Below are 13,134 nucleotides of genomic sequence, written 5' to 3' on the forward strand. Positions count from 1 at the left end.
GAGAGACTAGATGTCTTGGTGCTATGTTTTCAAGAGCTATAGTGTGAAATGCTGACTTGTCTACTCCTCTTCCATCCAACTACTAGCTGGGGCTTATTGCTCAACAACCTTATTATATTAAATTTTTGTTTCTCCTCTTCACTTTTTTCTCTCTTCTTTTTTGGTCTGTCATGTATTCTTTTGTTTCTTCTATATTTTTATTAAAATAGCCTGGGTTTTTTTTTTTTAATAATAGAAGGCTTAATTCTTGATCTATAAATAAACCAATTACAATATTTTATTTTATTTTTTTATTTATTTTATTTTATTATTTATTTTATTTTATATTTTATTTTACTTTTTCCCCCCAAAGCCCCAGTAGATAGTTCTATGTTATAGCTGCACATCCTTCTAGTCACTGTATGTGGGACGTGGCCTCAGCATGGCTGGAGAAGCGGTGCGTCGGTGCACGCCCGGGATCCAAGCCCGGGATCCGAACCCGGGCTGCCAGCAGCAGAGCGCACGCACCTAACCACTAAGCCACGGGGCCGGCTCCAATTATAGTATTTTAAATTTAATCTTTGGATTGGTTTTTCTTGGCTGTTTGGTTTTAGGTTACATGCTTAGGACTGTTTGTTTGCTCTCTTAATCTTGGTTTTTGGCCTGCCTGTTCAGTGCTTTTATAGAACCAGGGGATGTAGGATGCTGAAGTTTTAGTTGTTGTAACTCAATTATTGAAGAATTAGAATATTATTTTAATTATGATATATGGATCTGTAACTCAAAGTGGATAATTCAGAGTGGGTAAATATGTTGGCTAAATATAAGTGATAATTAAATTAAGATTAAAAATTTGGCACACTGTTGATTTTTGGCAAGTTCTTTGGCTTTGATTTTATTTGAATTTTAAAAGGTATTTTTTTGTTGTTTTGTAAGCATCTGTATTTCTGAAAATTCAGTTCTGGTTTTTTGATTGAACAGGTCTTGGCTACTACCTTTGATCCATATTTGGGTGGCAGGAACTTTGATGAGGCTTTAGTAGACTACTTCTGTGATGAGTTCAAGACCAAATATAAGATAAATGTGAAAGAAAACTCTCGGGCCTTGTTGCGTTTATATCAGGAATGTGAAAAACTGAAGAAGCTAATGAGTGCAAATGCATCAGATCTTCCACTGAACATTGAGTGTTTCATGAATGACCTTGATGTTTCTAGTAAAATGAACAGGTATCATGTATGTTTCTAGTTTGAAAAGTGTTTGCTTATTTTATAATGTTTAGATCATGTCCGATTTTTATTTTAGAAGATATGCTCGATTTTCATTTGTTTTGGGGGTTTATTTTTTTTATTGAGGTAACATTGGTTTATGATGCTCTATTTTATATCCCAAAATAATAAATTTTATTTCATTTTCTCACAGGGCTCAATTTGAACAGTTATGTGCTTCCCTCTTTGCCAGGGTTGAACCACCATTAAAAGCAGTAATGGAACAAGCTAGTAAGTGGAAATTGCTGAACTAATCGTCAAAACTATACCATGGTGTTTACTCACTTGAGTGGTGGGGTAGGAAATGGTAAAATCAATAAAATTCATGTGTTTTTTGAAGATTTGTATTTCTCATTTTAGAGAAGGAAATTATACCTCATTCTATATTCATAAGAGTAGGGCACTAGAATCTGGGTTTATTAGAACCTCCCCCTGGCTCTTTTTATTGTTTACATCATAAAACCAATGCTAGTTATATTTGGAGGTATTTATATGTAAGTATATAGAAGATTCTAAGATGAAAGTAAAAGTAGAGATGGGGACATGATTTGCTTTTTTTAAAGTTTTTGGTGATTAATTGAAAATACCTCCTGTGGGGGTTTGTGATGTAGAAGTTAGAAAATTCAAGCACTCTGAAGAGTTCCTTAAAGCCCATGAGGTACTTGTCTGTTCTTATTGTGACTCCATCATCTGGACCAAGTGCAGTGCCTGACAATAGATAATTAATATTTATTAAATTTTGCCTTTTTCTAAAATTTGTTTTTATCTTCTTTCCATTTAATCTTGTGTCGAGCAAATAAAAAAAATCCACTTTTAAAAAAAGTACTTTCCAAGGTCTACTGTTTACATTTTTGTAAAGACTATCATATTTTTCTCAATTAAAAACATTTTGTTTTCCAGACTTACAACGTGAAGACTTAAGTAGTATAGAAATTGTAGGGGGAGCAACCCGAATTCCTGCCGTAAAGGAACAAATTACTAAATTCTTTCTTAAAGACATAAGTACCACATTAAACGCTGATGAAGCTGTTGCAAGAGGATGTGCGTTACAGGTGTGATTATTAGTCTTTTTTTTAGAATGTGTATTTTGCCAGAAATATGGTGATAGGTCTAAAGGGACTTTTTAATATTATCTGTTCCAACCACTTGGCAACAGGCTACAAGTAAATTGAAATTATTTCTGTTAAATAAGTCTTGTGTCTTTCCCATTTATATTTTTAAACTATCATAGGACAGTACATCTGTAATTATACTGAAAGAACATTTATTTTATAAATTCTTGTAATTATTCACATTTAAAATTCTTTTTTGAGATTTAAAAATATTTTACATTAATTTTTGGATTGTCACAGAAAGAATAATCTAATACTTTTAAACTTTCAGTAGTAGCTACCCAAAAACAGTAATTTTTAAAATGTAACAATTTATGACAAGGACTTTATTAAGCAGTTCAATCAGGGTAACCTAGGGTATGTTTTGTGTTTGTTGATTTAAATATGGTATACATCTTATTTTCAGTGTGCGATTCTCTCACCAGCATTTAAAGTGCGTGAATTTTCCATAACAGACATTGTTCCCTATTCAATCACATTAAGATGGAAGACCTCTTTTGAAGACGGAACTGGGTAAGTTACTTCTAAAGCCTTGGTTAGAGCTTGTCATAAATAACCAATTGAACCTACTTTTCTAAAGAGGAATTCACACTTCTTAAAATTCTTGACCACTTTTAGAAAAAGGGTTAGAAAAAAAACAAATATAAAAATGATATATAATCTGTAAACCATGATGGCATATTTTTTAATTAGTATTTTATTGTAAAACATTCTTATTTTCAAATGAAAATCACATTGTAGAAATATAAAAACTTAAAAACCTGCATTTGCCGTACCCCAACTCATACGTAGCCCATTTTACAGAGAGAACCGTTGTTAACAGCTAGGTGTTTATCTATCCAGTCATTTTCTTTGAATATCCAAAAATAAAAGCATGTACTTTTTTAATATATACATGATCGTTTGTGTATCTCCAGTGCAACTTACTTTTTTAAGTATGTTATATATTCCCTTTCCATGTCAATAGCCAAAAACTATTTTTTCAACAATTGTGTGTGCCATAATTAATTTAACCAATACACTATAAAGTCATATTTTTCCTGTTTTAAGCAGTGCTATTAGGAACATCCTTGTACACATCTTGTTTAGTTGGGTTTGGTATATCTGTAAGATAACTGCGTAGGAGTGAAATTGAGCCAAAGGATATGAACGTTATTTTAACTAATACTGCCAAATGATTCACTAAAATGATTATACCCATTTATATTCCTATTAACATTGCATGAGATTACCTGTTTCAGCTTATTTTCTCCTATACTTTTTTTTTTTTTTTTTTTTTTTTTTTTGTGTGAGGAGATCAGCCCTGAGCTAACATCCGCCAATCCTCCTCTTTTTTTGCTGAGGAAGACGGCCCTGGGCTAACATCTGTGCCTATCTTCCTCCACTTTACATGGGACGCCGCCACAGCATGGCTTACCAAGCAGTGCATCTGTGCGCGCCCGGGATCCGAACCAGCGAACCCCGGGCCGCCGCAGCGGAGCGCGCGCACTTAACCGCTTGCGCCACCGGGCCAGCCCCTCCTATACTTTTAATCTTAACATTTTAATAGTTAAAAAAAATAGTACTTTGTTATTAAGTTTGCATTTTTGACTATTCTGGGCTGTAGTCTTTTCATGCTTTTATTGACATTTACATTTCCTTTTCCATGAACTGCCCAGGATTTAAATAGCTTGCTTCCTCACCAAATAAAAATTTGTGTTTCGAATATATTTGACTACTTTTCAGAAGTATAGCTTGTACAATAAAGTAAACCTGTATATCGCTTTTGAGGTTGCTTTTAAAATTTTGTTCTGTGTTCTATACCTTCACATGCCCAAGAAATTGAAATTTTTGCACAAATTGCAAAAATATGGATTATCATTCTGATCTGAATGTTTTACAGAGCATTTATATGGCATGTTTTGAGGCAAGAAATATTAACCTTAGAAGTTAGTTTCAGTTAAAGGTATAAGTGATCCAGAAAAAAATTGTAAGAAAATATATGGCAAGTTAAACTGAAGGTAAGTATATCCTAGTGACTACAATAAGAAAACAGAAGGTAATGGTAGGTTCTTGAAAACTAGGATAGATGAAAAGATCAAAGAATGTGAGATTTTTAAACCTTGCATAATTAATAGGATGATGATATAGTATTAAAGAGTGAGTTTCTGGGCCACTATAAACAATAGTTATAAACCATTCTGTTATACTATTTAAGGAATAGGAATTGCTAAGTAGGTTTTAAAACTTCATGTCCTGGAGAGGAGAAAATACTATAAAAGACATTATTATATCAACAGAAGAAAATTGGAATATGGATTGTAGGTTAAAGTATCAGTGTAAATTTATAAAATTGACAGCTATACTGTATTCCTATTAGGAAATAAACATTGAAGTATTGAGGGGTAAAGGGTTATAATGTATGCAACACCCTCAGTTGGTTCAGAAAAAAATATACACATACACAGAGTGTGTGTATCCAAATGATGAAACAAATGGGGTAAAATGTTAACAGTAACAAATCTAAGTAAAAGATATACAGGTGTTCCTTGTGCTTGTTTTTATTTTTGCACCTTTCTGTAGTTTGAAATTATTTCCAAATAAAAGTTTTTTTTCAAGGAAGCTAGAATAAAAACGGTTAGATATGACAAGGAATTTGGAAACTAATGGCTAGGATTTGGTCCTCAGAAGTGACCAAAAAAATAATCCCTATATTTTGGCCCTAAAATATACCTATTCTCAGGTAATTTTGCTCTTTTTTAGTAGGATCGAATTGTTACTCTGACAGACATTCTAAACACTTCAAAGCATAAACCTGTCAATACATGTTTGTTTGTTTGTTTTTTATGAGGAAGATCAGCCCTGAGCTAATATCCATGCCAATCCTCCTGTTATTGCTGAGGAAGACTGGCCCTGAGCTAACATCCATGCCCATCTTCCTCTACTTTATATGGGATGCCGCCACAGCGTGGCCTGACCAAGTGGTGCATCAGTGCGCACCCGGGATCTGAACCCGAGCCACCAGCAGTGGAGCGCATGCACTTAACTGCTATACCACAGGGCTGGCCCCTCAATACATGTTTGTAGCAAAACCAATAATTCTTTTTCTTTACATTTGTGCATAGAGATCTTTACAATTGCTGCTTTTGAATTAAGAATGAGATGGATTCTGTAATTAGGTTCATAGGCAACTTTGTTGTTAACTATTTTCCCACTCCGTTCTAGGGAATGTGAAGTATTCTGTAAGAACCATCCTGCCCCATTCTCAAAAGTCATTACTTTCCACAAGAAGGAACCATTTGAACTAGAAGCATTTTATACTAATTTACATGAAGTGCCTTATCCTGATCCAAGAATTGGTAAGAGAATGCAAGAAAAACTTTTGCATAAATTTTTATAAATAATATGTTAATATTTGAATCAAATAATATGTTAATATTTGAATCAAGAGAACAAATAAGTTGATGTTTCAGCTAAGCCAGCACTGGATATTTAAAGAAAGATATTTGTACTTTTTTCTAATTATGCTTTTTTAGTGCTCAAAGTTTATTTTTTCAATAACAGCAGGTTTGAGTATATTTTATTCATTTTGACTTCTATATTTAAAATGCTTTGTTAATTGGCCTGAAAGGGTTGGGTAAGGGGTATTTTTTTATGGAAAAGCTCTTTAATCATAAATTGAAATTGTGCTGGCAGACTGACTATATATATTCTGATTATAAATTTATGTTTGCTGGCAATGAGAACGAGTATCATAGGATTAATATGAAAGTGAGACTAGACGACTATAATGTCCATTTTAGCTGAGTAATCTTTTTAGAAGATACAAAACAAAGTATGATTTTTTAGCATTTAAAAGAGGAATAATTTTTTTGTGTGTGTGAGGAAGATCGGCCCTAAGCTAGTATCTGCCAATCTGCTTTTTTTTTTTTTTTTTTTTTTTTTTTTTTGCTGAGGAAGACTGGCCCTGGGCTAACATCCATGCCCATCTTCCTCCACTTTATATGGGACACTGCCACAGCATGGCTCGACAAGCGGTGCATCGGTGCGTGCCCGGGATCCGAACCGGCAAACCCTGGGCCGCTGCAGCAGAGCGCGTGCCCTCAACCGCTTGCACCACTGGGCTGGCCCCGAGAAGGAATAATTTTTAAGTTTTAAAGTTTTCTGGGGCCGGCCCAGTGGTGTAGTGGTTAAGTTCACGCGCTCCACATTGGCGGCCCAGCGTTCGTGGGTTTCGATCCTGGGCGTGGACCTACACATTGCTCATCAAGCCACGCTGTGGCGGTGACCCACATATAAAGTAGAGAAAGATTGGCACAGATATTAGCTCAGCGACAATCTTTCTCAAGCAAAAAGAGGAGGTTTGGCAATAGATGTTAGCTCCGGGCCAATCTTCCTCACAAAAAAAATAAATAAAAAAACAGCTGAAATTAAAAAAATAAATAAAAATTTCTCTATGTACTGCTTTTATTGCTAGACTAAAAAGGGGACAATATAAATATTTCAAGTACATTGTTTAAAGCAGTAGAAATAAATCATTGAAGGTGGTATTAGTTTGCTAGGGCTTCTGTAATAAATACCACAAACTGGATGGCTTAAACAACAGAAATTTGTTGTCTCACAATTCTGGAGGCTAGAAGTCTGAAATCAAAGTGTGGGCAGTATTGATTCCCACTGAGGGCTGTGAGGGAATGATCTGTTCCAGGTCTCTCTCCTTGGTTTGTAGATAGCCGTCTTCATGTTCACATGACATTCTCCCTGTATGTGTATCTGTCTCCAAATAAGGACACAAGTCACTGGAATAGAGCCAACCCTGATGACTTCATTTTAACTTGATTACCTCTGTAAAGATCCCATCTCCAAATAGGGTCACCTTTTGAGGTACTGGAGAGTAGGACTTCAGCGTATAAATTTGTGGGCAACACAATTCAACCCATAACAAAGGCCAACCAGAGTTGTTACTACTCAGTTTTTCTGCCTAGTATTTTCTCTCTACTATGGATATCATTATATACTTGAGATTTTTTTTTGAAAAATAAAACATTAGTAAATTTCTTAAAATGAAAAATTAATAGGACTTGTGTAGGTATTAGTGACTGGATAACATAGCAATTTTGCTATAGGAAAAATCCAGAAATTTTAAAAAATTACTTTATGAATTACCAAGATGATTATGATTTGCAAAGCTTATAGCAAAAAGATAGTATCTATTTGGTTTTCAAATTCAGGAATTGGATTTTATTTTAGTTTTAAAGTAACAATACTATAAAATACTTAAAAGTTATATTGCCTTGAGTCAGATTTTCCTTGGTTAAAATTTCAACTATACATTTTCCTGGCACTGATGATTTGGAGCTGGTTGCTTAATCTTTCTGAGTCTTAATTTATTAAGGTATAAAAAGGGTGATCTAAGGGAAATGCCTGTCCCACCGTAATTAATCTGGATGTGATGATAATTTTACAGTTGTTTGCCAGCATCTGAAAGATGATAAATTATTGAATGAATGAACTGAATGAGTTAATCTGAGACCCATGTACTGATCAAAGCTCTTTTTTCCTTAAGGGAGCTTCACTATTCAGAATGTTTTTCCACAGTCTGATGGTGATAGTTCCAAAGTGAAGGTTAAAGTTCGTGTTAACATCCATGGAATCTTCAGTGTGGCTAGTGCATCAGTAATTGAGAAGCAAAATGTAGAAGGGGATCACAGTGATGTCTCTATGGAGACAGAAACTTCATTTAAGAATGAAAGCAAAGATGATGTGGTATGTAGAAATTCTATTTCAGAGTTCCTCTAATAAATAATATATACAGTATCTTAATCATAACTGGTACTTTAATAGTTGAGAATATTAAGCTCTGAGGTTTTGCTCTGAAGTTCTACTGTAGGAATCAGTATACACTCTTTTATAAAAGCATCACAGAAAAATTCTATTTTAAATACTCTTCATCTTTCACATTGTAACTTACTTTTCAGAGGCTTGTGCATCTTACATAGCATTATATGGAACATGGGCATATATGTATGGTTGGAGTCACCTTTCCTAAATTCTTTATTTCTATTAAAAACATATATTATGGCTAGCTTTTTTTAGCTTACAGATAAAAACAATTCAGATTGATAAATTTTGAACTTTACACATACAAGTTTTTAGATTGAAGATACATGCTTAATAAAGAATTTTTCAGGGCTTAGGAGATATTTATGGCAGCTCAGCAGAAGAATGTGCTGTACATTCAATAACATTAAAATACAGATTTTTGACAGTTTATTTCTCTATGAAAGAGTTATATGACCCCAATATTGTATTTACTCTTGGTGTACTACAGATGAAGGAATCTTAGGAGAACGTGATTATATTCCATTACGCAAAGGTTTCATCTTTTTATGTATAGTATTTAAAAGTTATTTTTAATGGCATTTGTTAGATTTTTTCTTCCAATCATAATTGGAGTATGATCTAAATTTTTCATGTAGTTGTGCATGTTAAGAATTGATTTTCTTTTGTTAAATTTCAAGACAATTTCTCCCTGTTGTGAAGGTTGTCTTTTTGTCCATTTTTATTAATAATTACTGTAAAATCTTTTCTTCCAGATTGATCAGAATTCTACCACTACTCTTTAAATAAGTGCTTTATTTTAGAACCATGGCATTTTCTTTCATTCATCTTTTTGTGTATTATATTGCTTTTATACCCTTCCTTACTTGAGGAGAAGGAAATATCCTAATTTGTTAGTGAAGATAGTCAATTTTTTATAAATTAACGTAAGATTAATAGGTGAAAAGTTAATTTTCTTAATTATAGTTCACAGTAGCTTATGTCAGACATGTAAATTTAATCCTTTAAGACTTAATTTTACTAAAATTGAGAGGGCTCTGTATACCTTCTAGGATGAGTTCTTTTTTTTTTTTTTTTTTGTGAGGAGATCAGCCCTGTGCTAACATCTGCCAGTACTCCTCTTTTTTTGCTGAGGAAGACTGGCCCTGGGCTAACATCCGTGCCCGTCTTCCTCCACTTTATATGGGACGCCGCCACAGCATGGCTTGCCAAGCAGTGCGTCGGTGTGCGCCTGGGATCTGAACCTGCGAACCCCGGGCCGCCCCAGCGGAGCGCATGCACTTAACTGCTTCCACCACCGGGCTGGCCCCTAGGATGAGTTCTTTATAACCATTTAACTTTTCTTCACCTCTTTTTCTTAAAAGTCTCTGCCAAGACCTTTAGTTTTCTCTATGTGATGTTAGTGAATCCTGGGCACTAAAAACAAGAATAGTGTAGCACCCATTTTCTACCTCCCTTAGCGTTTCTTATTTGCTGCTTCTATTTGTCTGTAGGCTTGAAATCCAGTTAGCCAGTCCTTTAGGATGATTTCTGGATGTGGACTTAAAGGACTCACCTGTGAATAAAGTATATGAATTTATGACATCTGCTTTGGCCACTCAGAGACTTATTTGCTTACAAGAGTATTTTTGGCTTACTAGAACAATTCCAGGTAGTTGATGTTCCACTATAAGGGATTTCATCTAGATAAGTGAGATGTTCCTGAATATTCCTTCTACAATTTATATAATCAAGGGGGGGAAACAAAGGTAACTAACATTATAGATCATATACTTGGCATTGTTGGTGAACACATTCACATATATTCTGTCTTTCTAAATCCCTACCGTAGCTGATATAATAGGGTTTGTATAAATTGTGATTTATTTCCTTTTTCTTGTTAATGTAAGAGATGAAGTTGAGTACTCTGTGTGGAAAACATCTTGTATACTGTATTTCTTAATGGTTCTCTCTAGGATTTTTCTCTTGAATTCTGTACCCAGAAGTTAAAAAGCTGAAGGCTTAATTACCTTTATAAAGCAGTCTCTCCCTTCACTCCAAAAAATGTGGACCAATTCAAAGTAGATTCTGGAAGCTAATTGTTTGTTTTAGAAGAGAAAATAAGAAAGTAATAAGTTCTTCTTTTTACTCTTGCCTAACTGCTGACATTTCTAGCTCTGACATGGGTAAATAATCTCAGACATATACCAGTGAACAGTAGCAGGAGTCTTTCTTTTTTTTCCTTGAGAGTCAGTTTATGAAAGTTTATTTTATGATCCTCATTTTTTCATTAAAAATTAAGATAGCTTTGATTTCCCTGAGAAGTCATAACGTAGGTTGCCAATTTCTCTTCAATGTAATGATGTCTCAGAAAATTGGTGCTTCTTTTGTAGATATATATTATCTGGGCCTATTAAGAAGTTATCACAGCTTAGGCTTCATCATGAAACCAGGGACCAAAAAGACTATATGCTGTTCATTGTACTAATGTACCTTAATTTAACTGTTACCCAATTGTTGACTGGTTGGGGTGTTTGTCTTTTAATCTATTTATTTTTTAATTCAAAATATATGATTACTTATATATACCAGGCACTGTTCTAGACACCGAGGATACAGTGGTAAGCAAGATAGAAAAGGTCCCCACCCATCTGTAACTTACCTTCTAGTGGGAAAGGACAGGCAAGGAGCAACAAGATACTACATAAATATAAGGGAAATTAACAGCAGAGGGATGCATAGTAGAAATTACCTATGTGATAGTGATGAGGAAATCCACCTGTGAGGAAGGAATTGGTAAGCAGCCTAAAAGATGAAAAAGCAGTTTGAGAGTAAGGAGTGGATAGATAGTTGTCCAAGCAGAGTGAATAAAAGCACAAAGGCCCTGAGGCAGGAAGCCCTTTTTTGTTGTAACAAATATAAGGATGGCTGATGTGTAAGACTGAGGAGTGGAGAAGGGGAGAGTGGCAGGAAAAAAATTGAGAAGGTGAATCAAGGAACAAATCAGGTAAAGCCTTATAGTTCATGATAATTCTGGATTTTATTCTTAAGTGGTTTTTATTTATTCAGTATATAACTAGAAGCACCTAGAATGTGTGTTTTGGTATAGCAGTGAACAGAAAGATGGTCTCAACCCCCATGGAGTTTAAAATCAATTAGAGAAGCCAGGGTCTAGAGGCACTTCCCTTAATTTCCCCACTATTGATAATATTCCTATGAACTTTCTTAAAATCGTTTTGAAAGATTAACAAATTATTCTCAATTGTAAAATGTACAGTTTTCCACTTTTTTAATATATCTGAAAGTGGAATGGGTTTTGCAAATGGTAATATCTTATATTCACTGTTGCCGATGGCACTAATCATGACATAGTTCTCATCATCTGTATATGTGTGAACTTGGTTGTTTTCCTGATGGCATGACTAGGCAATTTTGCAACCCCTTGACATTTAAACAACAAATTGTTTAAGACCATTCAAGGAAGGAAAATGAATCCTGGTGGTTGTCTGAAAACGATCTACTGACTTCTTCTGGTAAGATAAAGAAGACACCATCATTAAACTTGCAGAACACCTGTTCTGCAAGTTTATAAGAAAACATTGGCTTATAAGAAAATATTGGAGACCATACTGGAGCAATTTTTACACGAATGCTGGATCACTAATACTCTTGATGGCACCAAGTATAGTATTGTGTAGAAAAATACATTAACAACTGAATTAGGTGATTTAGAAGAGTTGGATTCTGGATGTAAAGAAGTTTTAGAAATATCTTAACTACTTCATTTGGTTTATTTTTCTTTGAGAGGTATAAATATATACAAGATAGAAGAGCTCTTTTAGTAAGTATAAAATAAAAATGCTAACTGATAAGGCGTTTTGGCCATTTCATTGGCAGCGTTTTTTTCTTAGTATTACATGAAATAAGGTTAATAATGTATTTGTGTCTTCCTACATTACCCCAGCTTACCACTATATCACTTTTCTCATCTCTTTTCAATCACAGGGTTAGGGAAATTGTAGAGTTGGAGGGGCGGAGTTGGAATATCAGAAATAATTGACCTTCTAACTATAAAGGACACTGGTGTAAATTATCTTCTAACTTGTTTTTCTCTTGGGCGTAAATAAGCTTTGTTCAGCATAGCCTTCTGAGTATTATATATTTGCTTAACTCCAGATATATTAGAAGACCTTAATCATACGGATTCCTGAATTCCAAGCTTTCTTCCTTTTAGGAGGATGGTTGTGAGTAAGGTTAAGAAAGACTGGAAAAATCTAATACTTGTGATTGCTTTCCAAGTGGGGAGTCCATTTTGGCAGCAAGTTTGTCTTTTACACATTAGAAAAAAATCTTAAACGTTTACATCGTAGTAACTCAGAGAAATCTACTTTGACGGTTTTGATGTATTTCCTTAAGTATTTTACTACATTTTAAAAATACAATTGAATTTATGTACTACATAAATTTTGTATCTTTTTCACTTCATTTTTCCTATGTTAATCTCTTTATAAATATTTTTCATGTCAAGTTTAATGTTCTCTTTTTGTAAGCTTGCTTTTGTGAATTTGACTTGAGAACAGTTTTTCAATTTTTGCAGTTATTTGGCCACAGGTGAATGAAACAAGATTTATTCACATGGCACGGAATAGATCTTTTCATTTTACTTACCTGTTAATCTGTTTATTTGTAGTTACTCTCATTTGAGAAACAACAAGCTTCTCCTTTACTATATTTATGTGTTTCATAACAGGCTCGAACTCTAAGATGCTGTTTATTACAAAAAAAAAAAAAAGACACTACGAATATTATCTATTACATATTTTCTTTCCAGGATAAAATGCAGGTTGACCAAGAAGAAGGAGGTCATCAAAAATGTCATGCTGAACACACCCCAGAAGAGGAAATTGATCACACAGGAACCAAAACAAAGGTATGTTTTACTATTTCTGTTGTTGTATCTTTTTGAGATTGATATTTTGAGT

General features: G+C 34.1%; 1 protein-coding gene across 1 annotated transcript in view; it reads left to right on the forward strand.

Annotated features, from left to right (window-relative positions):
- The window catches only part of HSPA4L (heat shock protein family A (Hsp70) member 4 like), a 50,409-nt gene that overhangs the window by 20,188 nt on the left and 17,087 nt on the right, over positions 1-13,134 (forward strand). The window contains exons 7-13 of the mRNA XM_058550031.1: positions 961-1,205; positions 1,399-1,475; positions 2,145-2,296; positions 2,763-2,869; positions 5,561-5,694; positions 7,899-8,098; positions 12,984-13,082. Coding sequence (XP_058406014.1) covers positions 961-1,205; positions 1,399-1,475; positions 2,145-2,296; positions 2,763-2,869; positions 5,561-5,694; positions 7,899-8,098; positions 12,984-13,082 — 1,014 coding nt within the window. The remainder of the gene's footprint in view (positions 1-960; positions 1,206-1,398; positions 1,476-2,144; positions 2,297-2,762; positions 2,870-5,560; positions 5,695-7,898; positions 8,099-12,983; positions 13,083-13,134) is intronic.

The sequence above is a fragment of the Diceros bicornis genome, chromosome 11 (assembly GCF_020826845.1).
Source record: "Diceros bicornis minor isolate mBicDic1 chromosome 11, mDicBic1.mat.cur, whole genome shotgun sequence".
Taxonomy (NCBI): domain Eukaryota; kingdom Metazoa; phylum Chordata; class Mammalia; order Perissodactyla; family Rhinocerotidae; genus Diceros; species Diceros bicornis.